The 27,532-nt window shown below is 50.9% G+C and overlaps 1 protein-coding gene across 1 annotated transcript; it reads right to left on the bottom strand.

Moving 5' to 3' along the window:
- PXDC1 (PX domain containing 1) lies at positions 1-27,532 on the bottom strand. The gene is made up of 5 exons (XM_063097961.1): positions 27,277-27,532; positions 12,917-13,008; positions 11,978-12,095; positions 3,777-3,888; positions 1-830 (listed from the first exon to the last, which is right to left on the bottom strand). The coding sequence occupies exons 1-5, from the start codon at positions 27,530-27,532 to the stop codon at positions 713-715; spliced, it is 696 nt and encodes a 231-aa protein (XP_062954031.1). The 3' UTR covers positions 1-712.

Genomic DNA, 27,532 nt, shown 5'->3' with positions numbered 1-27,532 from the left:
AAGAATTAGAATTCTCAATAACTTACTAGTATTTACATTAGCAGATGCTGGTCGTTAGTAGACGCTGTGAGGAGCCCTGCTGGCAGGACCCAGATCCTCGCCCTGGAGCCCACCCCTGCAGGTTCTCTGGAGCAGAGGGGCTGCGGGGCGGGGTGGCGGGCCAGAACGAGCCGCTCCTCCCGAGGGCCACGTGGACTCTCGGCGGAGCTCGCACGGGCGGGCGCCCAGGGCCAGCGCCCCCTCCCGGCAGCCGACACTCCCCGGTCGTGCCCGACCCTCTGTGCAGGCTCCTTTGCTGGACCCCAACCCCGTTCCCAGGTAGAAGATGAAAAGCAAAAACAAAAGCCAACGTCCGGATTCCCAGGGAAACTCTGGATTATTTCACAACCCCTGTGTCATCCAGAATTTGGCGACTCGTCAAAATCTCCCTCGGAACGTTTTGTGCGTTGGACGTAACGGTGGGGAGCGAGGGTGGCCGCGTGGCCCTGGGCCGGAGGCAGTGAGGACAAATGGGCCAGCGACCCTGTCCCTGCAGCCTATGTCCAGCCGCACAGAGCGCGGGAGCGAGGCGGGGACCAGCGGCTGGCGGTGTCGAGCGGAGACAGGAGCCTGGGAACAGCAGCCGCGTGGCCCGCGACACGCCCCGCGTCAGCCCGAGCCCGGAGCCCGGGCAGCCGGGTGGGGACGTCAGGGAGGGGCGGGGCGGAGAGGCTCAGTCCAAAATGTCCGTCTCGAAGGGGACCAGGTGGTAATAGGACAGATTGGTGACATAAGCGGTGGGGTCGTCAGCATCGTCCAGCTCCGAGGTGAAGTCACTGCCATTCTCAAACCTGCAATCGGAGAACACAGAGGTTAGGCCCGGCGAGCCCAGCCGAGCCCAGCGCGGGCCGAGGACCCAACACGGGCCGAGGACCCAACACAGCTGGCCGGGGCGTGGGTCCTATCACGGCCTGTGGGCGCTCTGCTCGCTCTGCCTCGGGGACGCCACCCCTGCTTGCCCAACCAACACTTAGGAGGCCTCATCCGTCCCCTCCTTCATGGGGTGACGACTTTTCTCCCTCTCGGCTGTTTCAGGGCCTGCCTTGTGGCAGGCACCACGACAGCAGCAAAGATGCATGGTCCGGGCTGCAGCCCGACTGCGGCTGGGACAGTGCACGCATGACAAGGGGACTGCGAGGCCGCCGGGGTCGCAGAGGGAGGCTCCTGCCCGCGAGCAAGGCTTCATCGGGGTGCGCCTGCCTGGGGGACTCTTTGGTTGTGGGGAATGGGAACTTAGGGGAGGCTATGTACCCCAAATGTAAGGGGCATTAACCCCCCTCCTGATACTGATCCCCTACGAACTGGAACAGTTTCCATTCCCTGTCCAAACCAGATGCGGCCTCCGATGCAGGAAAGAGACTCCAAAATTTTAAAAATGTGTGAGAAAGAAGCGCATGAAGGACATTCTCCCCAGAAATGGAAACCGAGAGCTGCTCATGCCATTTCCATTTTCCTCAACCTACAGATCAGTCCAAACAGGGTAGGATGAGAAAGAGGGGGAAGGCAGAGGGCAGGCAGAGATGCGCCCCCATACTGAGTGCACTATGCCGGATCCAGCTGACCTCAGACAGTGGGGTCATGAGCGGGCTTCCTCTAGAGGCTACTGCAAATTAAAAGGAGAGGAGGAGGGGATGGCAGCTTTAAAATGTTTGAATAGAAAAGGCCGCAGAAGAGGGTTTTCCTTTAGCCACAGGAGGCCTGGCATCTGCCTGTGCTCACCGCCCAGGTAGCAGGAGAGCTCCAGCTGTGCACAGAGCTGTGCGCAGCCTGCAGGCAGCCGTGCCTCTCGGAGACTAACACTCCAACTTCTTCTTAGAGTATTAAACCTCTTCCTCCAAACCAGCGTTGGAAGGAACCAAAGGGGGATGCAGGTGTGACAGCAAGGTTCAGGCAGCTTGAGTGCCACCGAAGACAACTGGGTTAGTACACAAGGCATCCTTCCATGACCTCCCGTCCTGTCACCCCTCACCTGCCTGATAGCCCATGGAGTGTTAAAACAGATTGCTCCCGAGAGACACACTGCAGCCAGACCCAGCTCCGGCCACCAGAGAACACCTGGCAAGCCTGAGTCTGGAATCTCCTCTAAACGCTCCCCTGAGCCACTCCAGGGCTTTTCTGGGATCACAGAGATTTTCCCTTGCGCTCTCTCCCTGGAGCAGGTGGCCTCGTGTTCAAGACTTGCCACTCCTACCTGTGCAGAGCCCTGGCCCAGCTGAGATAGCCATGCCTCTGCCCTGGCTTGCTTTTCTCTCTGTGTTTCTCCTTAGCTCAAAACTCTTGAGGCCTCTCAGAGACAGAAAAGGGACCCCTGGGACTACTGTGGTGTCAGAGCGAGGCCCCTGCAGCAACTGGTGATGAGCAAGGCTCTCCTTCTGTCTTCACCCAGACAGTCCCTGGCCATGAAGCTAAGGGACCTCTCTTTCCCTTCATCCATTAACGCTCATCACCCCTGCACCTCCACGGTGCCAGCCTGTGAGCACGGGAATGAACAAGTGGACTATATATGGGGGAGCGACACCACAGGCCTCAGGGCAAGGCACACAGTGGGGTGAGGCAGGTCCAGAGGGCCCCACCCCACCCGCCCCTTATACCAGCTTCTCATGTCACCTCCACAGTGAAGGACTCCTGCACTGTCCACCCAAGAGACACTCTGAGAGCTGAGGAAGTGGGGGCTGCTGCCATGGGCCTGACAGGGATCCCCTGTGCTTGGTCACAGAGCAGGGTTCCTGCAGAGGAGGCTTGAGCCCCTGCTGGAGCCCAGGCCAACCCTGGGTCACAGTGTCTGTTGCAGTGACTGGCCTAGATGTGGGTCTTGGCCTAGATGTGGGTCTTGGCATGTGCTTTTATCTGCTTCTGTGGGAGTCTAAATGGGTAGGGCTGGACTTGAAAACCCCTGACACCTCATCATCCCCAGGCTGTGCTGCTCACAGGCCATAGGGGGGCTCCTGAGCTAGGCATGTCACTTGTCATCTGTGGTCTTCAAAACGAGGTTAAATCACTTCCTGAGCTCACACAACCAAGAAGCCTGGATTTGGCCTCAACAGGAAACAGAAGCCAGTTGTGACTTCCCCTCACACTGTCTGGGGACCCTGCTACCCAACAATTAGCGAGGAGATGACTAAATGAGAGCTAAGGATGCAGGTGGCTGTGCCTCATGGTGTCCCAGGTGTTGGGGCTTCTAGAGCAGTATTACTGCTAGGGGCTTCGAGAGTAGTATTACTGTTGGGGACTTCTAGAGCAGTATTACTGTTAAGAGTTCTCTTATCACAGGTGGAGAGAACAGAGAGGCAGTGGTGTCTTTGGCTCCAGGATCAGACACATCCTTCACTCCAGAGCAGGGCTGCTGGCCAGGCTGTGCCCATGAGCCACAGGGACATGAGGCCAGTGTGTGTACAACACCTTCCCTGTCCTGGGAGACCAGGCCCCTGAGCGTGGAGGCACGTGCCCCCCCCCCTCCCCAGCACAGGGTGCTGGGCTGGAGACAGTAGAAACCAGGCCTTGCAACATCTTCTAAATGCCTCCTCACAGCTAGCGACTTGGTCTTCCCACAAGGTTTACAAATCAAGGTCTCACCAAACTCTAGAAAAGGCAAACTTTAAAAATAAGTATCCAGATACTGGCAAGGATTGCTGGGTGCTTCTGGGCACATCCACTTCCTACCTGAAGAGCCGGCATGGGCAGGGAGCCCAGCACGGCCCGCTCCTCCTCTAAAACTACATTCAGATCAATGTACTTACAGATGCTCAGTCGGGTCCATGCCCAGGTGTTGGTCTTTTCCGTTGGGTATACTGTTGTCGATAACTATTGTTTCTGTATTTGCCAAACAAAATCCATTGGACCTCATTATTTCTGGAAACCAAAGCAATAAGGTAAGTATTTGGAGGAGTTGGAGGATTTGAAGTTTGGGGCTTATACCAATCTCCCTACTTTCCCCTCCACCCATAGATCCCTTTCTCCTCCACACTTCAAGATACTCACTGCTCCAGGGGACCCACTCAAGAGCTCTGCACTGCAGACTCAGGGGCAAAGGCCTGCAACCCCGTGTGGGTCGAGAGGTGTGTCTCTCCCCACAGAAAGATGCTGGGTGCTCTCCCCATGGGTTTCAAGGTGGGGTGGAAAGAAAGAGCACTGGGCTTACGGTCTCTGACTGAGACCGACCTATTGCGCAGAGACATGTGACTCTGCACAGGTTTACCCTCCTCCTGGGCTGCTGTGAGGATCAAATGACATCAGTGTGTGTTTTAAACCAAATGGCTGACTTTCACTTTTTTGCTTAAATCTACATATAAATTGATTTTTTTACATTTAAGCACAGACTTTGGTAATTGAGAAAAGCCACCAAATAAAAATGACTTCCTGTGTCTATACTGATGGATGGCGTTAGCTTGTGTGGGCTAGGCCAGGTGCTCGTTCCTGGCTGCAGGTCGTGTGACCAGCACTGGGGTTGGGAGCCTGGGCACTGCTGCTCAGCCCACAATCAGCTCCTGGGCCTGAGGACCCACTCTCCTCCACTGGAAAATTCCAAAATTGTATTAGATAATCTCCGAGGATCCTTCTAACTCCTGAACCATGAACCCCTGCATTCCATCACGTCATCCAGCCCACGTAAACATAAGAAGCAAGAAGTGGCTCACCTTTCTTCTACTACCTACAGTAGGCTTTGCTTAATGTCCTGAGGGACTGTGTTTCCATCCCTCCCCTCAGTAGGTGAACAGATCTGGGAGCACTACCAGCTCTCCCTGACATTGAAGTCCTGGGCAGCCAGCTCACCTCCTGACCTCGGCTCCTCCTCAGCTGAGACCCCGCTCAGGACCAAGTCCTTTGTCCTCTCAAGTCGGGCCCTCTATGGGCCTCACCTTAAAAGTCACGCTTAAAACACACTCCAGATACCTGGTGCAGTCCAAGGGGTTATCATCTTGTCCGCAGTGTTATTTGGCATCTGATGCCTTTGTGGTTTGAGGGGTTGTTTTAATTTTTTCTTACAACTTACCATATTTAGATTAGTTTATTCCCGCATATGGCTTTGCTTTTTTATAATTGAAATTGTCACTTCCTATTTCTAAGCATAGAAATGGTTCTTGGCTCTTTGAACGTCTTTCCATATGAAGACAATTAGGGAAAGTACACAAAAATGAAGAAAAATAGACAGTTTGCTCCTCGTTCCCATAGGATCAGAATGATGATTCATCAATCAGATTTGCTGAGTAATTGCTACAATTTCCACCTGACTTTCTGGAGAAGGAGCCGCTCAGGTTTCACGGGGTTCTTGAGCCTGTCCCCATCAGTCATGCCCCACGGGACGCCTGCTGGCTGCCCCCCCTGCCTGCCTCCCGGCACCACCTGGGGGGCCTGCAGGTCCCCAGAGGGAACTCTGCTCACCACCGGGGCCCACTGCAGATCTAGGTGCAGAAAGGGCAAAAAGAGGGGGCTTATCAAAGTTTGACTGAAGAGGCAGACTCTGAAAATAGATTAAGATTCCTCCACTTCTCAACTTAAAATGTGTGACAGCACAAAATCACTTTAATATTTCTATAACTCTGACCCAAATCTGTCTATATCAAGAGGCAGAGAACACCGTGGGGACCCTCCATACAGTCCCCATCCCCCTTCTCCCTCCCCCTTGCCAAGGGATGGGGGGGACCCTACAAATTAAAACAAATGTCACTGCTGCAAATCATTTCTGAACAAAATTATGAACAAGGGTTACCTTGCATACCTAATCTTTCTTAAATTTCAACTTTGGAGCTCTAGGATATGGAAGCTTTACCAACCCCCACCCCCATATAGATTTGTAACAGCATTGCTTAATTGTCTACCAAAAAAAAAGCTTTTGTGTACATAAACATGGCTTAGCTGTTTGCAAGGCAGGCTGGGCCCTGGAGGACACTATGGTATGGCTGGTGCCTCCCACACGGACTGTACAGCCTCAGGCCCAGCCACAGAGGAGCCATGGTCAGACTTAAGGTGTTTTCACAAAAGATGGTCCCTGAGAAGCTCCAGTTCCTTTCTGGGTCCTTTTCTGCTCTCAGTCAGCTCCAGGACCTCGGATAAGCTAGGGCAAGCCAGGCTATGTGGCTGGTGGGTTTACAACAACCTTCGGAACATTCATTCCAAACTCTGGTTTGGAAAGGATGGTTTATTGAAAAGCAAATTGTCTTTTAACACATAAACGAGTATCAGACCATGGCATACTTTAAATCTAGTGAAACATATGTGACTTTTAAATGTCTGTGCTAGTTGGAAATGTAGCACAGCTTCTGCAACTTTATATTTGGTCACTTAAAAAAAGTCTTAAGTAATACAAATTAGTGGCTGTCCAAAGTTTAAAAAGAGAAAAAAAAGCATTTAGCACCAGAAAGTCTCAAATTGTAGGGGCCACCAGTTTAAGCAGATCTTCTTGCCAACCCAGGTAGCTGTGCCCTTTTTCATCCATGTACACACACAACAGCAAATGCTTAACTGGGAGGAGTCCCACTGTGTCACTTTGCACAGGAGGATGGTGTGGACTGTGGACTAGTACCTGCAAGGAAAAAGTGTCACTGAGATCCATGGTTATGGGACAATAAGGGAGGCTGATGTGTAACAAGGTCCTTCACTGTGTGCCTTCAGCGACAGCATCAGCAAGTGTGGAATGTCTGCATTGTGCAATGCTGAGTCGCCAGAGGGGCACTCTGAAGCCAGGTGGGGCTGGTTCAGACTCCGCTTCTGCTACTTAGGTCTGGGCAGGTTATTCCCTGGCTCAGTTTCTTCATCTATAAAATGGGAGTAACAGTAGCCATCCTAAAGGCATGGGTGTAAATTAATGAGATGATATGTGTAAAGAATCTCACAAATGCGTGGGAGCGTGCTCAGTAAATAGTCATTATTATGATCATTGTTAGCAATGTCTTCATATCTGTTATGACGTGAATAAAAAATAACTGAAAGAAATTTTATGAGTAAAGAAAAATTATAGCATCTGAAGCTTATCTTCACACATACTTAAAATGTGAATTTCTTAGAAGTCATTTTAGTACCTATAGCAAAAATCCTGGACCAATTTCACTACTTTATTACATATATGACTGATTCCATGAAGCAGATCATATTCAAGCCGCTTTTTGCATTCATATTTTTTACACGAAGAAGAGCCGTGCTTTTTTTTTTTTGACCGGTATTGCAACCCTCCACACGGTGTTGTCTGCACCACGCTCAGCCAGTGACCACACTGGCCATCCCTATATAGGATCTGAACCTGTGGCCTCGGCGCTACCAGTGCCACACTCTCCCGAGTGAGCCACGGGGCCGACCCAGAAGAGCCCTGCTTTTACTGTGTCTTATTTTTTAAAATTTTTGATTCTGAACTAATTTTAGAATGATGGAAAAGTTGCAAAAACAGTAGAGATAAAGTTCTCTCACCGGCTTCTCCTCAGGCTGACATTTCACATAACTATGGCACATTGGTCAAATCTGGGAAATTAACATTGGTATCGCACTGTTAAGTAAACTCCAGACCTCCTTCACTCGAGGTTCACCAGGTTTTCCTCTAATGTCCCTTTTTTCTGTCCCGGATCCAATCCAGAATCCCTTGCTGCACTAAGTTGCTGTGTCAGTCAGTCTTTCCTTGACCCTCATGGCTGTAACAATTTTGAAGATGGCCAGTGAGCTATCTTATTGAATGCCCCTCAATTTGGACTTGTCTGAGGTTTCTGAGTGATCAGATTGAGGTGATGCATTTTTGGCAGGAATCCCACAGCAAGGCTGTATCTTCTTCAGTGAAGCATATCGGGGTGTGATGTCGATAGGTCCTAGGACTATGCTAGCCTGGACCACCTGTCTAAGGAGGCTTCTGCCAGGTGGCTCCACAGTAAGGTTACTGTTTTTCCCTTTGTAGTTAATAAATATCTTAGGGGGAAATGCCTTGAGACTGTGCAAATCTGTTCCTCCTCAAGCTTTCACCCACTAATCTTAGCATCTATCAGTCTATGAATATTTTTTGCAACAATTACCACTGCGCATATTTGCCTAATGGTGAGCTTTCCATTTCCTTAACTGCAGCTATAAGTCTTCATGTGCCCCACCAGCCACCAGCTCTTCACTTTGCTACTCCATTTATTCCTTTTTTCAGCAGACATTTAGTCGCAGCCCTGGAAGTGTTCAGAGTGTGCCTTTCTTCCCTTTCAAGTCCTCTCTCCATTATATTTTTAATGTACTCCAGCAACAGAACAAAACCCAAAGCAATGCCTTTTTATTAATTGGCTAACTGGGTTCTCCCTGTATAGTAAAAATTAAGGTTGATAATGTAGAGATGCCAGATTAATGAAAAAGTAAGGTTATAATTCATTTCCAGGCTCCCTAAGCCTGAATGATCAGATTTTATGGCTGAAATCAATTTAGTCCAAGTCACCAGATCAAGGCCGAAGTCTGCACTTTCTTTTCCGCTGCAGAGCCACAGTCACGGTGCGGAACACTTTAGATTTGTGCTTCCTTAGATTCGATAAGCACTTAGATTAACACAGGGTGAAGAATGTTAAAGGCTGCACTGGTCCAGAGCATTACCACAGTCTTTCCTAACCGTCCTTGCTGTGGCCCCTGGACACTAACAAGGTTCTCACTCCAGCTAGTGCCTGGTGCCACCTAGTGGAGCCCTGATCACCGACCAACCTCAACACTGGAAAAGACAAGGCAATCAGAGCCTGCATGCACACCTCCCAAAGCCATGAGTGTGGAGAGAGTGTCAGCGCCAGTCCCCCACAGCACAGCCTCTGTAAATGCACAAAAAGGCAATAAGAAATCTGAGCAGGGAGGGAGGTAGGAGGGTGGTGTGGGTCTCAGCTGTGAAGGGCACTTTCAGGAATGAATGGAATTAACCAGGACAGGAGTGCACAGGCAGGGTTTTCGTAAGGTCCCTGCAGGGCCACAGCACAAGCAAAGGCCAGCCAGAGTCCACTGAAGGCGGCCAAGGGCCTGGAGTGGGGGTGACAAAACCAAAAGGTGAATGTAGGCCGGACTCTGACATACCCAGAATGACCAACACACTCGGGCTTTATCCTGAGGGTGAGGTTTCGAGAGAAGTAATGAGCCTGGGAAATCTGAATTTGGGATGACTGTCCTCAGTGCTCAGGGTATATTCTGGAGAAAGGGGAGGGCAACAGAAAGCATGTGGACAGTCTGGGGTGAGGCTGGTGCTCTCCAGTCCCTGAGCCCCAGCCTGGGGACCCGTGAATCCAGAAACACACCAAATGTGGGACCAACACCGATTACATGATGTGCCCGTGTGTTAGCTATTTTCTCAAATAGGTGTCGGTGTAAATAGTGGTCTCATTAAAAAAGCATTTCTGAGTTACCATAGGTCACTGTCTTAATGTATTTCTCACTCAACAAATAATAAGGCACATCCCGCACCACATGGGTGGGGACTCCCCCCCCCCACCTCACTGCCTGCACCTGCGCACACACACTGATTTAGTTAGGAAATCCTTGCTCGGGCAGAGGGCAGGCTGGCTAGCCCAGGAGCAAAGCTGGGAGGGCTGGGAGGGTGCAGAGAGAGAAGAACCCCCAAACTTGGTGACTGGCCAAGCAGAGCAGAGGAAGAGGAGACACCCAGAGGAGCAGGGGACACTTAGTTCTAGAAGGTGCGAAAGGCTGTCCCCCAGCCTGCCCCACGCAGGGTCGTCTCTGACAGCCCCCAGAGTTTGCACCAGGACTTTCGGCCACAGGCCATTTACAAACTCCATGGCTGGGCAGCCTCGATTGTTGTAAAGTGCTCTGTGCTGAGCCAAAGTCTGCCGCGGTTACTTCCACCCACTGGCCCTGCGCCAGCTGCTGCCCATCCCCGTCCCATGGCGGCCCTCCCACACCTGCAGAGGCGTCTTTTCCCTCCCAGTCTCTCTTCCCCATTCCTCTGCTCCATCAACCTCTCCCCATCCCAGGCCCTCTCTCCTGATGCAATGACTCATCTTGCGATATCTCCAGGGCTGGGCATGACATCCACATGACCTGGGGGCCCACCGTGCACCAGGAGGTCAAGACCCCTGCCTTCCTACACCTGGATACTGTGTCCCAGTCAGCATGCAGGGCCACACAAAGGCTCGTACAGCGGCCAGCTAAAATCTGCTCTTGGTCCTTGTGAAAAGGCACATAGAACATGCTTAAAACACAACATGGGCCTCTACGTTTATCCCTTTTAAATTCCATCTCATTACTTTCAGCCCTTTAGGATAAACATGGGCCATGTGTTCATCCACATCACTGATAAAAACAGGACAAGAAGACAAAGGGCTGGGGAATGTTCCGGGTTGTCACACCCCGAGCAGTCATTCTGTCAGAGGCAGCTCCGCGCAGCACTAGTCTGGGGCTCCGGCTCATCCTGAAGTCACGGTCCAGCTCCTCTCACTCACAAGGCCCTAAGAGGACTCTGCTGCTCTGTGCGCTCCCATTTGCCCAAACAGAGCAAAATAAAACAAAACAGAGGCATGGGTGCTAGGACTCTTCCCACTCAGCTTCCCCACGCTCCAGGATAGGGATTGTGAACCAACAGGACAGACAATTAGGATCCCAGAGCCCCCTGTGAGCTCTGTAAGATTATGGTCCATGGGCACCCAACCAGGAGAGATGACCTGGCCATTTCACTCTCTTATAAAGAAGGTTCTGGAGACCAGACACCAGCTACGGAGGGGCTGCTGTATGCCTTGCTCTTCTAAGAACACACCAAAGCTCCCTTGGGTAGGTCTCAAGAGCAGCAGACGCAGACAAGCCCAGGAGTAACCCCCCACTCTGCGCACACCCAGTCATGTCTGCAGTCTTCCATCCCAGGTTCCAGACCGGCCCACACCATCCAGTCCACCAAAGCACACAGCCATGAATCTCATCCCTGTTGAGGCTTGTAACTGAGCCAGAACACTTGCACCCAGCAGCATCAGTCACTCCATCCCCACGTGTCCTCCTCTGTCTCCCCAGTCCCTTCTCAGGAGACACTCGGGGCTCAGATCCCCTCCTCCTCTGGTGACTCTTCCCGTCAACTTCCTCTGAGTCCCCTCCTCTCCACCTTCGCTTCTCCTGCCTCCTCCATTCAGAAGTGGAATGACGACACTGAGTCCCTCCTCCTCTCCTTCCCACAGATCAAGATGTGCCGTAGGATCTCACCTATAGGCAAGCTGCGCCTCCTCTCATACCTGCCTTCCCTCCCTTTCCCCCAGCAAACTCCAGTGAGACCTCACTCAAATGTCACCTCTCAGGTCACAGGGTGACTGCCCCTTCCTGGGGAAACTCAGTCCTGGACACTTCCAGGACAGACCTCTTTGTGCTGTGCTCCTCAGCAGCCTTCAGCAAAACAGCGCTGCAAAAATACAGGTCTGGTGTCTCATGCACATGCAACCCAGATCTTAGGAGGATAACAAGCACAGCGAGGGGGTCCAGCTGCCCTCCTTCCTTCTCCTGCCCACGGCATGGCAGCTTAGCAGCTCTCCTTGTGGACGATTCCATCTCACTGCTGGTGACCTTTGCCTCATCAGTGCTAGAAGGTGCAGTCCAATGTCAACGCTAACCACACCTAAACTGGGTACTTCCTTTTATGTCCTGGCTGCCTAAAACCAAGAACCCAATTCAATGACATGTGATATGAACTCTCTTACTTTTGCAGGCTGGACTATTGCTTCATAATGTCTCCATAACTTTTCATCACTATATTGTTTCTTAAGAGTCCTAATTTATGTGCCACATAAATCCCATTGGAAGTGGGAAGAGTGTAAATTGTGGGTCAGCAGGCGGAAAACACACTGCTCAATAAAAACCAGGTAACAGTGTCTCATCGCTCCTTACACAGTTCTGTTGAATCGTCTTTCTGGAGCCCAGCAGCAGCAGGTGTGCCCGGCCGTGTAGACAACACCCCAGAAAGGTTTCTGGAGAACCCCCACCACCAGCAGTGGCCTTCCCTCCCCGCCTCCATTGCAGCTCTTACCTGATATTTTGACTGGACTTTGAAAGCTGGGTTGAATTTTATGTACATTATCATTTTTTAACACCTGATCCAGAGGAGATCTCTCGAAGAAGGTGAGCACAACTTCTGACCTAGAATACTAGGAAGAAATACAGCAATTACAAAAATTGAATAGCTCCCACATGCTGGCTCTATCTGTTTGCCTAGAAGAGCACACTGCTCCTCTGTGGAAGCGACCCCATCTGCTGCTAATGCCTAGTGAACTGTCTACATGCTCTAATGACTGACCACATAGTGAGGCTGCAGTGACCACACACTGGCCGTTTATTTGAGGTCCCAAGCAGCTCAAATGCAAGGTCTGGGGATGGGTGCGGCTCATGGATACAAGGCTCTGGCCAGTCAGCGTTCGTGCTCACCCCTCCATCTCTACCAGACTGTGGGCCGCGTCCACTTCCCACTGGCCAGAGGAGGAAAGGGAAGCCGACAGGGTGTGCCTGACTATCAAGTTTTGGCTCGTAATCACTGCCCCAAACGAAGCTCACAAATGTACAAGGGAGCCCGCGGCCAGATCCAAGCAATGTCACCTGCTAATGTTGACACTAACACTCTGCTGGCTTCCATGTGCCTGCTCTAAAATCCTTTAAAAACAGTGGATACTGAGCACAGGCAAGAACATGATGACCACTGCAGCCAGAGGGGCCCATGTCCCTTCCTCTCTACTCATCACCTCCTGGTGCCCCTCATGTCCACTCTTTCCCCAGGGAGAAGAAAAGAAGCCACTGGAACCCATGAAAGTCTTCCTTCCCCCAGCATCCATCTGCCCCCCTTCCTTATCGCCTGGCACTTCCAGGGAGGAAACGAAGCAGCGGTGTGTGTGGAGCCAGAGGGGCAATTATTTGGGAGGATGGAGGCCTGTGGAGTGTGGGAGGGGCAGGTCCCCCGCCCGGCCCGGCCACTCACTTTGCAGGGCATGCCAATGACGGTCTTCAGCAGCTTCTCCACCTCGTTCAGCCTGGTCTCTATGTCGTGGGCATCCTTTACGGCGAGCAGTCCTAGAGTTGAAACAGCAATGCCTCAAGTCAAAAATGCACAACAGGCGCCCACAAGGATGATGCGGCCCTGGGTGTCACCATCCATAATGGGACGTCTGGGAATATTCACTCAATGGCAAGTCCTGCTCTCAGCATTGTTTGAAGCTGCAGCCACCCGGTGAAACTCAGCGACTCAATGATTTACATCCTGTGCCAAGGTCATGTAAGATCCCTCCAAGAGGGACAGTCCAGGCTGGCTCCATAAACAACATGGATGTGGCTGGAGCCCACCTGGGACCACTCAGCCCCCTCTAGTGTGGTGGTTCCAGCAGGGACGGGCTGGCCCAGGATCCTCCCATCCCCAACAACATGGGGAAAGACTCACTCTGTGGTCACAGCTGCCCAAACCACAAGGCGCATGTAAATGGAGCCCCTATTTAGACAAGTCATCAAACTCTGTGTTTGGAAGGGAAAAGGTCAGATCTTTGTCTGGAGAAAACCAAGGTGGTTGTGACTCATGGCACTTCCCTGGAGTCTGAGCATCTGTGCTTGTTACGTTCACCAGAAGTTCCGAGTGGTTGTTAGAAGAGAGTACTTTATGTTTTAAATGCTACAGCTCGAGGCATGGAGATTTGGGCGGCTCTTCTGTGTCCCCACAAGCAGTGCAGAAGATAAGTCTTCCCATTGCAGGCCCAGCCCATCAGCTTCCTGCGGATGGGGGAAATCAGATTCCCAAGGACTCTGGCCTCTCCCCCATATTTCCTGTGACCAAGGATGTCACTGTCCCTGTGCCCTATGATCAAACCACAAAGGCTCAGATCCCAGAACTATTATCAGTCATGGAATCTAAGTTTTCAGAAGTTCTGGTTTCGTTTTGTTTTACAGGGGAAAGGATTATTCAGTTTTCAGGCAATTCATTGACTGGGTCTACAAAAGAGAAAAAAAATAATTTCCTAAACTATCTGATTTAAATTAAAAGGCCCTAGAACCTATGGCCATGGAACCTTCCTCCTGAGGCTCCCTAGACATGCACCAAAGGTATTCCTGAAAGCCTGCGCTATAGCAGGGGCAGCCTTCACAACTGGGGTCAGCAGGGGTCAGGACCAACTGCAGTGTAGGCCAGGAATCCTTCTCTCCACATCCTGAAGCACAAGAGTAATAGACAGAACATACCAGAGTGCCAGATGCTCTGCATGCCTCTCCCCCAAGCCCTGAATTCCTTGCACAGAACTTCTGTTATTCATATACTGCACTTCACACACACATACATGTCAGTGTCACCCTTTGCACCAACACGCTTCGATCCCCTACTTGCCACAGAGAAGTCTTACAGAGGAAAAGAAAGCCAATTCAAAATTCTTGAAAAGCTGTTTTTAAAGAGAAGACAATTATATAACTCATTCCCACAAAGTGCTTCTTTAATCTGAGACAAGCAAAACTACTGTTATATTTCAACTTTCACTACAGCTAGAATACTAAAGTCCATTAAATTTACGACTCCACAGTTGTACTGTCAGGTTCTGTAGGTACAATTTACAGGAAGATTGGCCCCTTGTATAGTCCATGCATACAGCATATTTACACCCATCTCACAGGATGTAAAGCATACTGTAACAATTTTTAAATATTATAGAAATTTATAGTTCTTGCATCTTTACTTTGGTGACTTTTTTTGGTTATGTCTTTGTTTTAATTAACATTCAGCTCTTGGTTGGGTTTATAACCTCCAAGTGTAACATTTAGTGAGGTAAATACATTCTGTTCTACATTGACCTTCTTTTAGGGTGGCATATTTAGTAGGATGCCTGGTTAAATATGAATTTCTGATAAACAACAAATAATAAAATAGAAGGGACGGATTAAAACCCCATACCTTCACTCCAACCCCCCACAGTGACACAGTGCTACGTCTGGGCCTCCCAAGATCCCCTTCTCCTCCTCTGCAGCCCTGACCATCTGAACTGAAGCTGCTTCTCCACTACGAGTCTCCCCAGGTGCGCCCTGGACACTTGAGGGTAGGAGGAGACTTGGGCTCACCTCCGTTACCAGCAGTCAGCACAGTGCCTGGCACACACAAGGCATTCGATGTCTGCTGGGTATTTGCTGACTCAATTAGCCTGCGTAAGAGAAAACAGGCCAAGTCGCAGCATTAGTGACTTCCTGTGTATGCTCTGGCTTGCCTGTGGGTGTCAGCCCATCCCATGCTTCTCGGCAGCAACCTCAGCCTGACCCCAGGCAGCTCCACCCGCCAGCTGGCTCCTGGGTCGCAGGCCTCACAGGGAAGACCTGCCTGAGGGCAACATGCCATTAGGACTACTGAGCCACTCAGCTTTGATTTTATTTGTGGAAATGTGCAGAACCATGTTGCTTCTTTTCACCTATTTTTATGTGTCTACGTGGAAGCCAAATGGTGCTTCTTAGAAATGTCAACATGTTTAAAAACTAAACAAAAGGAGACTGAGAAAAGTTAAACGGGGAAAGAGAAGATGCTGGAATCCCTCCCTGCCAGCACAGAAATGACAGGTGGTTATTAAGCTCTGGGCTTTTAAGTAGGGGCACTTTTATCATTTAATTCCCCATCACAGTTCCTGGGTGACAATCAAGCCAGCAACCTGGATCAGCTTTCATATGTGCTGCCATCCTTTCTCCGAGGAACCTGTCCACCTAGATGACAAGCACTGGCCCCTTCCCCAGGAGCGGCTGCAGCTGATTCATGAATGAGGGATTCAGTTGAATTTACTGAAACCCACCTGGATAACAGCAGCACAACTGGGCTACTGCTGCTTGGGCTACAACCATAGAGCTACAGAGCTCAGCAGGTAAGAAGAGCAGAGCCGGCAGGGCTGTGCCCCCCGCACCCCCACCATGCAGGCTGCCTGGATCCAGCAGAGCGCCCTCCCCAAGCAGGGCATGGAGCAGTTGCCTGCCACCAGCCAGTGGCTTCAGACAGCCTGGCCTTCTTAAAATGCCGAAGCTCACGTTCCCTTCTCTCCGAGTCCTGGACATTGCTTCCCTTCAGTCGTCTTAAAAATGCTTCCTATCACATGGATGGCTGTATTTAAGGTGGAAGGAAAACATTTTTTTTTAAAAAAAAAACTACTCTGGGGCCACAGGGGAGAAATAAAATATAAATTTCTAATTGCCTCACACTCACAGGGGTTTCTTAATTTCACAGCCGGTGGAAACCTTCAACACCTGCTGCCAATGCCCCAAATTATAAATGCTCAAAGTGACACAGGGCTGAAAGGTGAAGTTGTGAGCAGAGACTGCCTTATCCTTCAGGGACACATGACAAGAAGTCTTAGAAGTACTGCTACCCCAAAACTAATTTCAGGCATTTGAGTTTCCCTCTATGTTGCCTGTTGTGACTCAAGTGCTTAGCTTTTAATGGCTCGTACAGCTTTTCCAAATGTCACTTTGCCGTAAGCAACAATTGTAAACTTTATTTTCACAGATGTGCTTAAATACAATAATTTAGGATCATCTAAATCTTTTGGCTTTAGATTCCAAACATTGTTGATGGCATGAGAATTCTGTGGGGCTCTCGTCTGACTTAGGTTTACTATCTGAAAGGGTAAGAATACAAACTGCTGGTGTGTAAAAGGTCCGTGAGCTCGCGCCGTAGAACATTAAAATAAAATCAAACGCCTCCGTTAGAGGCTGTCATTCGAGGACTGGCCAGCAGGGGGCAGGCGCGCTCTGTGGAAGCCGCAAGATTGCGTTGGCCGAGGCCGCCCTAGGAATGGGAAGGGGGCCCCACTGCCCACCCCCCACGTTTAAGGAAGTTGGCTCAGAAGACTTCACAGCCTCCAGAATTTGTTCTTATTTCTGACAATGTATCATCACTTATATAACCTCAACTTTTAAAATTTCACCGTGCATAATCTGTGACATGAGAATTTTATCCAGATTTAGCCCAAACAGTTAAGACTCTGAAACTGGAAAGCTGGTAACACTATTGTCTATAATTTTCAGTGGGCCACTCCTACCTACGTTTGGGGGCCAAATATCAGCCTGGAGAAGCCAGGTGCCCTCTCTTTCTAAAGGAGTTTCGCCTTGGAAACTGAGCACACAAAATGTGTTCGTCCGTTTCAGGATTGATTAGCTGCTAGATTCTGCAAACACAAACACCTGATTTATTCTTGGAACCAAAACTGAGCATACTGGCATCAGCACAAAGGCTGTGAGTGAGAGCAAACTTGAACAGACGTGGTTTCCTAACCTCAGAGACCTGGGTCCAAAGTCACAGTTCTTCCACAAGGGAAGGCTTTGGGCTGAACCCCTCTGGTAACTGTCCCAGGCTCCCTCCACAGAATCTAACTCTAATTGGAGAGCTTCCTGCCGCTGAAATTCTGGAGATAAAGACAAGATGCTGCCTGGGTCAACCAGGAAGGAAGTACATTAAGGAACTTCCATTATCCAAAGAACGGGGCCTCTCCTCAGCGGAGAAAGTGAGCTTTATGACTCGCACACAATACACAGCCCTGGGGAATTTTCTGTAAAGTGAACTTTCAAATTGAATCAAATGATAAATTACACATAAATTGTTTCTTTTCCATTTAACAAATGTGTCCGTCAACATACTGCACCCAGAAGCAAATTGCTTAAGTGTGGAAAGTACAGTCATCCTGGGTGCTGCAGAAGAGACATACTGTGTATTCTTAAAGACTGAGTGTAATGCATAAGGTAAAGTGACAGTGACAGGAGGGACTCTGTGGGGGGAGGGTATGGGAACTCTGTACTCTCCGCTCAATTTCTCTGTAAAACTAAAACTGCTATAAAAATGAAGAAAAAAAGGCTGAGTGTAATCCAAATTTTGGAAATAAAATACCTTAAATTTTTTAAGTAAACTTTCAATACAGTCAGCCCTCCATATCCATGGGTTCCACATCTCTGGATTCAACCAACCACAGATCGAAAATATTTGGCAAAAAATCTGTGTTTATCCTGAAAATGTACAGACTTTTTTTTCTTGTCATTATTTTCTAAGGAACAGAGTATAACAACTATTTACGTAGCATTTACATTATATTTGGCATTATCAGTAATCCAGGGATGATTTAAAGTATACAGGAAGGTGCACACAGATTGTTTGCAAAACTGCTCCAGTTTATATCAGGGACTTTAACAGCTGTAGATTTTGGTATCTGTGGGGGTCCTGGAACCAACCCCCCATGGATACCAAAGACGATTGTACTTACTTCCTAGGTACCTATTTTCTAAATAGGTAGTCAACACTCAAGAAGTAAAGAGTAAGAAATTATCGGTTCATTATTCTTTGTAAAACTAAACATCCGAATGGAAGTTCCAACTCCCTGGAAAACCTTGGCTAATCTGTGGGGTGTCGCATGGTATAAGCGCAGGACAAGAGCGAGGGTGTGGCTGTGCTGATGGACAGATCATCGCACTGCTCCTCACCTGCAGCCTGGGACCAGAAGGGGACCTCCAACTGCTGGTCCCGCCCCTTGTCTATCAGCTGCCCTTCTACTGCAGTGCTCACACGGGTGGTAAGACCTGGACAAGGGTGACTGCTATGGTTTGAATGCTGTCACCTCCAAAACCCATGTTGAAACTTCATCCCCATTGTAACAGCATTAAGAGGGTGGGAAATCTAACTGCGGTATTTGACAAGAAGGGTCTTTAAGAGGTGACTGGATCATGAGGACCATGGCCTTGTGAATGGATTCCCCCATTCGTGGGTTAGTGGGTTAATGGATCCAGGGGCTATCATGGGAGTGGACTGGGGGCTTCGTGAGGGGAGGAAGGAGCAAGCAAGCAGGCACCTGCCCTCTCACCAGGTGATGCCCTGCTCTGCCACCAGGAGGAGGCCCTCACCAGACAAGCCCCCTTCCCAACCTCCAGAACTGAGAGAGACACATTTCTTTTCTATATAAATCCCGGTTTCAGGTATGAGGGTACTACAAACAGTTCGTGGACAGATTTGCATCATCTTCCAATTCTATTTTTCCATGAACCTTTTGAAAAACCTTGTATTCTGTTATAAGCAACGGACAATGGACTGTGAGAGTGATCGACAGTCACCTGTCCTCTGCATCTTCCTGAGAATGAAAAGCAGGGCAGAGAATGCAGGAGGAACAGGAGGACAGTAAAGACAAACTGAAACTCCCAGGAAGAGCCAAGGGAAGCCGAGGGAAGCTGCCTCCTTCCCTGGCCTCTACCTGCCAGGGGCCTCCTGGAGTGAATGGGAGGCGACTTCATGGGGGGGAGGGTGCTTGACTTAAACCTGCTGATCTTTATGGTTCTTCCCTTAATCCTTCCTTCTCTAGGCCTCTTCATTAACCTCCCCACTGCAAGCAAAATCCCCTTCCTAAACTTCGGACCTAACATTTTAAAAAGCCATTCACTGAACCAGTCTTTCTTGATACATCAAAGCTTCCTGGGGAAACAAACCAGCCCATTCTAGGTGCTCAGAGCAGGAGGGAGGCAGGGTTCATTCACCTCCCTAGAGTACTGATGGTGCTCCTCCTACGTGCAAGGCGTGAGTCAGGGGACACTGGCCAACCAGGTGGCAGGACCTCAGGAGGTCAGGCAGGAGGCAAACATCGACCACACAGCGTCACCCACAGGCAAAGTCCAGGTTCCAGGAAGACATACAGCAGGGGACTCCACCTACTCCAGGGCAGAAATAAAGGGGGCAAGGGTGGAGAGGGATGGGGAGTGGGATCGGGGAGTGTGGCTGGAGAGGGCAGGGGTGGGGAGAGCTGAGACAGAGAAAGACAAGCACGGCCTCACAGACCCCCACTGAAGGGCTTGGTCCTGAGGGCAAGGGGGACCCAGCTTCCCATGCAGGCTCTGGATACAACCGCTCTGCACACTTGGCAATTCTATCACTTAGGGCAAAGCATACACTGGCCCTGGGATTCTGCAGTAACCCCAGCCTGCCCCACACCAAGCACCAAGTTCCAGTTTCTGGGCCAGCAAAGCCACAGGCCCTGTGCACAGGAGTCCAACTGAGGTACTGTGGTGACCCTCATTTGTGGGCTCTCTCTTTAAACAGGGTAGGGGTATCCCTGGGAGGATGGGGGACCACACCTGGAGAGGGCATTGTCAGAAGCAGCAGGGGAGCATGCAGTGGGCTGTTTCTGCACTGACGCCACTCTTGGGGGCCAGGCCCCCTGCTCTCCCATCTAGATGCCTGTTATTGAGGGAGCACTGGCAGAGAGCAAACAGTCCCAAATCCCAAGCCAGAGCTCCTGTGTGTCCAGCTCAGGGCTTGGCACTCTGTCGATCTTGCTGCCTTCAGCACTCACAAAAGCCCTGCCGTGCAGATATTATTACTGCTACTGTATCAGGGGTGCACCGGAGGCTTGAGGAACAGGGCCACTCAGCTGAAGTCACATGACAAGGAGCAGGTGACAGAGCCAGAATCCAAATCCCTACTTGTCTGGGTTCAAAGCCAGTGCTTTCAGCCTGATCTTGACCCCTCCCGCCGTGACCTTGCTGTATGTCCCAGGTGGGTCATCCCTGAGCCTGATCCCTCCCACCATGACCTTGCTGTATGTCCCCAAGTGGGTTCCCCCAGAGCCTGACCCCTCCCACCATGACCTGGCTGTGTCCCCAGGTGGATCACTCAGTCCCTCGGGGCCTTGATTTTCTCATTCGGGAAGCAGGAAAGGTTACTGGTGGGATTGTAAGAGTTCCTTTCCTCTCCCCTCTCCCCCCGCCCCAGTGGCTGCCCATTGTGTTTTTCCTGCTTGATTCGAAGTTACATACCAGCAATGGACAGTGAAGAGGTTTTGTTCTTAAAACAGATGGGAAGAAAAACGCGCGAGCGTAAGTTAGCCGGACAGCTGTGTGGCTGTGCATGGTCCTCACTCATGCTGGGGTGGGACAAGAAGGGGCACACGGGGGCGTGAGAGTGGGAGCTCCCCGTCCTGCCACCAGGGAGAGATGCACAGGCTCAGAGGGGCTTCTCACGTTGTTCCAAAACGAAGGAATAATTTTTTCAGTGGTGACAGCGAGAAGCATCCAGTGAACACCTACTGTTACCCAAGGAAGTCACAGGTGAATGAATGCGAATAAAAAACAGATTTCTGCGGGATGACAACATCTCTCCTCTGCACCCACCCAGGAGGCCGCAGCCCAGACGCCCATCGCTGATGCCACGCTGGCACAGTGCCTGCTGGGCTCATGCTCCCCACCTCAGGCTCAGCCCCAAGCTCAGCTCCTAAGAAGTGATGAGCTTTGCCTGTCACCATCGCCACTCACTGGCACTTTGAATCTACCCTTATTCTCACTGTTCACAGTGCAGAAACATCTTCTGCCTTTGGGAAAGTGTTTGTAAAAACAAACAGCAGAGAAGTATCAGGTCCAGACTTGTTCTAACAGGGAAGGGTGCCCATGTCTCTGCAGGCAGTTAGGACCCACAGGCAGGTTTACAGAGATGTCTGATGGAGATGCAGAAGCAAGTTTCTTCTTTGCAATGTGGTGGGAAGTAACCAGGACCTACAAGCAAGCCATCGAACCCTCTATAAAAGTTTCTGTCCGGCTCTTTCTCCAGCTGGGAGGATAACTCAGGTATCACTTGGGGCCCACAGGTACAGTCTGAGGTCTGATGGCACGAAATTGGGAAGCCACAAACCAAACTCAGCCAGTGGCCATTTTACAGAGAAAGAAGAGGACCCCAGTAGCAGCGGGTAAGGAAATCAGGCTGGAGTCTGGGCTGGGCAGCAGGTGGAGCCACGGGAAGGGAAAACACAGAGGAGAGGGGAAAGGTATGGAGCAGGCAGATGGTCCCAGCAGCAGGGCCCGGAAGATGCCCTGCACAGGACTGGGATGGCTCGCACTTGTTTCCATTGTTTATCTTATTTATCATGGGATTTCTCCCAACCAGAATATAAGAATCATGAGGGCAGGGATTTTTTTTTTGGTCTGTTTTGTTCACTAGTGTGTCTTCTGCACCTAGAACAGTACCTGGCACATGGAAGGCACTCAGCAGATATTTGATTGATTAAATGAATGTAAAACCAGGTCAGGAGCCCTGTATAGGGAAGAGAGTCACAAATAGGTCTGTGAGTCAGAAAAGACCATGCAAATCCCCTGAGCAGTGAAAACTGCCTGTTAGAAGGGGCAGAATGATCAAGGTGACTCTCTGAGTGTGGCTGAGGCTGTATCAGAGGCCAAGGGCAGGCCCCCCAGCACCCCAACCACCAGGGTCACTGGGGCCAGGCAGAGATGGCACCTCTGTGCCCCCTACTGCCAGGGACGGTGTGGCCGCTGCTCTTTTCTTAGCCACTTTCATGAAGTAAACTCAGTGGCTCTGCAGTTGTCCCTCTCTATCAAGTGGCATACCCCCTCTTGTTTCGGGGTGCACAGAGCTTCTCCCCTGACTGTCCACATGAGAAGACTGTGAGCAGGTTAGAGTTATCATGGTTGGGGGAGTCTGGAGGTCATATCTGTGTCCAGCCTGTTCTGGTAACAGCCCAGGTGCATTAATTCCCCAGGATCAGCTCTCAAGTCTAAGAAGAGACAGTCTGCTAGCATGTGGACAGATTAATGTCCTTGGCGTGGAAGGTAAACACAGATGGGTACATTAGCCCCACACACAGGCTCACAATTATGGGCCTTACTTGCAAAAATGCTAAAATACTACATTCCAAGCTGAGCTCCTGGACACCTCCTCCCTACACCAGCTCCTCCTGCACGCTCCCCTTTGTGTGCTGCCAGCGGCAACCCCACATCCCAGGCTGAGAACCCTGGGATTGTCCTGACCTCCACACCCCACGTCTTGTTTGTCGGTGCCTCCTGCAGCTCTCCCTCCTAGACAAAACAGTCTTGACTGCTTCTCACACCTGCTCTGTGACATACACCTGCACCAGGCTGCAGCACCTCTCACCTGTCTCCCTGCCTCCTCCACCCCATCCTCCTCTGGTGTTTCTCAGCACAGCAGCCCCAAGTGTAAGTCAGATCATATCATTCCTCTGCTAACAGCCCTTCAGTACGACAGCTGTCTCCGAATAGGGGCCCAAACCCGACTGTGATGTGTCTCCCTCTCTACCTCCCTGACCTGGACCCTCCACTCCAGCCACTACTCAAACCCACCAGGCACATGCCGGTCTCGAAGCCGCAGCACCTGCTCCTCCCTCTGCCTAGAATCCTCTCCCCAGGCATCCACTGGCTGCTCCCTCCCTTCCTTCAGGTCTCTCCTCAAAGGTCACTTGTCAGTGAGACCATTACTGACCACCCTGTTTGAAAGCTAAACCCCCTCCCAGGTCCCTACAAGTCATAGCCCTTTTCTTGGCTAACATTTTTCCTTCTGAACATTTATCTCTTCTTGACATATTTTTTTCCACTTGTTTATCTTATTTCTCATGGGATTTCTCCCAACCAGAATATAAGAATCATGCGGGCAGGGATTGTTTTGGTCTGTTTTGTTCACTAGTGTGTCTTCTGCACCTAGAACGGTCGGTACCTGGCACATGGTAGGCACTCAGCAGATATTTGATTAAATGAATGTAAAGCCAAAATGTTGATATCATAGTGTATTAGTCCACTTATGTTGCTTATAACAAAATACCTGAAACTGGGTGATTTATAAAGAAAATGAAATTTATTGCTTACAGTTTCTGAGGCTGAGAAATTTAAAGTTCATCTGGTGGTGGTGACAGTGACCCAAGGGGTCTCACACTGCAAGATGGGAGAAGCAGAGAGAGAGAAAGACAGACTCTCCTCTTCTTTTAAAGCCCTCAGAACCATGCCCCTGGCCACCATTTTTAATCTATTCACTACTGCATGGTCCTACAATCCAATCACCTCTTTAAGGCTCCACCTTTCAATTACCAAAATAGGATTTCCCACCCTCTTAATAGTCACCGTGGGGGCTAAGTTTCTAATACATAAAACTTGGGGGACACAATTCAAGCCTCAGTGAGTTTTGGAGGGACATAATTCAATCCACTACACACAGTAATCAATAATCAAAGATCACCTGACTACCTGGAAATAGAATCTGTTGCAGCAGTGGTGACCAGGCAAGCTCAGACATCACTAGGCCTCAAATAGGTACTATTTAAAAAAGATCAAAATAGTCCAAGAGCCTCAATGGCTCTTGATAGTCAATGGGGAAATTCTGCATGTTTATGTTTTAAAGCATAAAACTTCCTAGATGTGAGAGAAGTAATTAAGGCAAGAAACCTTGGTCATGGTCTGGGCAGGAAACCCTGAATCATATTAGGTATTGCATAGAGGGGATTTAAATGAAAGACTTGGCCCCACTAGTATTAGAGTGGAAAAGGCTAGAAGGGAATGCCTTGGTTACCCAGAGATAATATCCCCAGAATGCAGGTACCCCCTCCCTTAGAGCTGGGGGCAAGGAAGGAAGAGGTGGTGATCAAGAAGGCGGTCAGGTGAGAGACCACGATTCAAAGGACAGGGGACAGAGGACAGAAGCAAGAGAAGTCCTGAGGTCAGCCTCACCCTAACAGAAGGCCAGAAAGGTGAACTAGTGAGCTCTGTGCCTCCACCTCATGCAGGGGTTTAAATATCCCAGCACATGTGCTGCTATGACACATACAAGGCCCATGGACACCTGCCAAACCTAACACCACAGTGTGTATGCAGAGGGAGAAAAGCGCTGTTCTCTCCAAATAAACATTCTCCCCCACTGCAATACTTGAGGGACCAAGAGAAAGGGCCAAGCATCCCTTTAATTGCACACAGATTCTAAAATGCAAGTGGGGCCAAGGCTTCCACGTCCTCCAAGGATATGTGCAGTCAGACATTTACAAGAGCTACCAGCCTGCTGCCCGCAGAAGTGCAGAAACCCAGATTTCCTCACACAGCTTTTTAATGCAACTGGAGAGTGCAAGTCTAACCCAGCCCAGAAATATTTCAATAAATGTAAATTGGGGAATCTGATGGAGAATATACTGAGAAAAGCTGGCTTTGCCAATACAAGACACACATCTGGTTGCCTTTTGTGTTTATAGTTTGTATATCCAGGCAATCTTTTTATGCAAATAATAAATCTGCATAGAAATAAGGTGGAATCTTCTTTTACATTACTGTGATGTATTTTACTTAGCAAATGATTTCCCTGAACTTAAAAGGATCAAAGAAAAGAAAAGGCCTTTCCCTGGCATTGTACAACAAAACTCAGGTGGTGCTGGGGAGGGACCAGCTTGCCTTTCTACAGAGAACCAAGAACTAGAATGGAGACAGGGCTTATGATCACCCCTCCTGTGGTCCCAGGCTCCCTTCTGCCTCCCCTCCAGGGGGTGCTGGGTCAGTTCTTGCAGGAGGCCTCCACCAGACAGGACTCGCCACCGGCCACAGCAATGGTTCCAACAGTTCCATCGTGGGCAGTTAGGAAGTCCTTCAGTCCAGCCACTGGCCCTCATCCAAACTGCCCCCTGCCAACCCTGCCACAAACACATCTAATCCCTATTTCTGACGCTTGCTTCCTTTTAGGTAATTGAAGGCAGCAATCATATCCCTTCTGAGTCTTCTTTTCTCCATGGTAATCACCCAACTCCTAAACCTTTCTCCACTCTTTGGAGGCACTCTAGGAGTATGTCCACACCTCATGACCTCGGAATATACTCCAGCACAACCAAAGAGACAAGGCCAGTGTATGCCTGGCAAGTCGAGGTCCTCACACTCCCCTCCCTTCTGCACCAGGTAGGGTGTTTTCACCTGCGCATCCTGAGGCAACTGAAGCCACACCCCTCTTCCCACCATCTGACCCAACAACCCTGGCCAGAAGCAGCTGATGCTGCCAGTCACAGTAACAACTGGTGCTTCCGGGGGGGGCTTGCTATTGCTAGACACTCTCCCACGTCTTTTAGTCCTTGCAAAAGACGAACACAATCGGTACCACGTACAGATGAGGAGTCAATGGGGGGAGTCCAACCCGAGCCAGGGTCACAGCTGACAACAGTGAGACTCGGGCACTGCAGTGTGCTTATGGCTGCCTCGTTCCAGAAAAATCACCGAATAAACTTCTCATCCTTCATTATGCTTTCCTGATTTGGGCATTCGTTTGTTAAGTTAAAAATAAAATAACAAATAGCAAATCCAAGAAAGACTGCTGCCATGCTAAACTATAAATGTGGGACTCTGGGGCCTTCTCACTGAGGGCTCCACACTTGCTGGCTTTGGGAGCCTTTCCAAGTAAGGTGTCTGCCAGAGATGTGTCCTGAGAGCCGAGCTAATTATCCATGTAGTTCACACACTGGGTGGGGACCATCACCAGGGGAAAGTAGGAGTTATCTCAAGACCTTAGCCAGACAAGCAGCCAAGGAGGCTTATCCTTGCCACCCTTGCTTCAGTAATTTCCTCCCAAGCTTGGGGACAGTGGTGTCTCTGTGGGACTGCAAAAGGGAAGTCTTCTGGGCCAAGTGTCCCCAATTCTCAGAGCTGCAGGTGGTCACACACTGAGGCAGGGGACCCTGCTTAGAAGCCCTACAGTCATCCCTGCACCCTTCCCTCCTGGCCCTCCCAGGTGGCCCCTCTGCTCTCCCCCGCCTAAACCTCTGTCCCCCTGTCTTGCTCCCTCCCCGCCTGCAGGCCTCTCTGCCTGGCCTCCAAAGGGCAGCCCGCGGACCTGACGGTAGGAAAAGGAAAGCCACAGCAGTTTATGAAAACAAGAGTCCCCGCGAGCCAGAACCAGTCACAAGGCCAGTGAGGAGGAGGCTGCAGCTAATCAAGCCCAAATGAGGACCCAGCCCTGGGGTGGGAACCCTGGGCTGTCCACTGATGCCGCAGACGGGGCGGCCCCTCCAGAGGCGGGACGGAAGAGCTGCGTGGCACCTCGCACTCAAGCTCGGTTAAGTGCGCAGAAGACAAGAAGCAAGGCCCCTCCCAGGGGAGGACTCTCAGGCGAGGCCGCCGGCCCCGACGCGACCCCTACCTCGGACACTGTCCTTACTGTTCCCAAACCCTTCCCCAAGCCCCCGGACCTCCGGGGGTGACGGAAGAGGGCGGGGAGACGGTGTTGGGGCCGAGCCGACACTGGCCGCCGCACTTGCACTGGTCAGCCCTGGGCCCCCTCCTGAGGCCGCGCCCTTCTCAGAAGTGACTCGTCCTCGGGGCCTCGGCCCCTTTCCCACCCCATCCCACTCCCATCCTCCTAACACTGCCGCCCCGGGCGCCCTTCATTTGGGTGCGCAAGGTCTAAGTGTCCCCTGTTCCGCGCCGGGGCCGGGAGGGGAAAGACACAATCTCGGTTTAAATAACTTCCCCGCCTCCTTCATTCACTTTAAAGCGTCCTCGCCGGCCCGTCTCCGCTCCCCGCAAGCCCCCATCCTCGGCGCCCGCCTGCCCCCGCACCTTGCCGCAGCGGCGCGCGCGCCAGCTCGGGCGGGTCCTCGGGGAAGGCGTCGCGGAGGCGCTGCCACAGGCGGCCCAGGTCGGCGAAGCTGCGGTGCAGGTAGAGCACGCTGCGGTCCGACCACTCGGTGCGGATCTCGAAGAACTCCTCCTCGTCGCCGCGCCGGTTGACGATGAGCCTACGGATGCCGTTCACCCAGCAGCCGCGCACGAACATGTTCACGAGCGACGTGCCCTCAAACACCGCCGAGGCCAT

Source organism: Cynocephalus volans, chromosome 5 (assembly GCF_027409185.1).
Source record: "Cynocephalus volans isolate mCynVol1 chromosome 5, mCynVol1.pri, whole genome shotgun sequence".
NCBI classification, from domain to species: Eukaryota; Metazoa; Chordata; class Mammalia; order Dermoptera; family Cynocephalidae; genus Cynocephalus; species Cynocephalus volans.
This window is presented reverse-complemented; position numbering and strand designations above follow the sequence as displayed.

Bases quoted from the DNA above. Each gene is read 5' to 3' on its own strand.
- PXDC1 (XM_063097961.1), bottom strand. From the start codon at position 27,532: ATGGCCTCGGCGGTGTTTGAGGGCACGTCGCTCGTGAACATGTTCGTG. The intron at 13,009-27,276 runs GTGCGGGGGCAG...TTTCAACTCTAG, and splicing joins GCGCGCGCCGCTGCGGCAAG to GACTGCTCGCCGTAAAGGAT. The intron at 3,889-11,977 runs GTAAGAGCTGCA...TTTGGTTTCCAG, and splicing joins AAGTCCAGTCAAAATATCAG to AAATAATGAGGTCCAATGGA.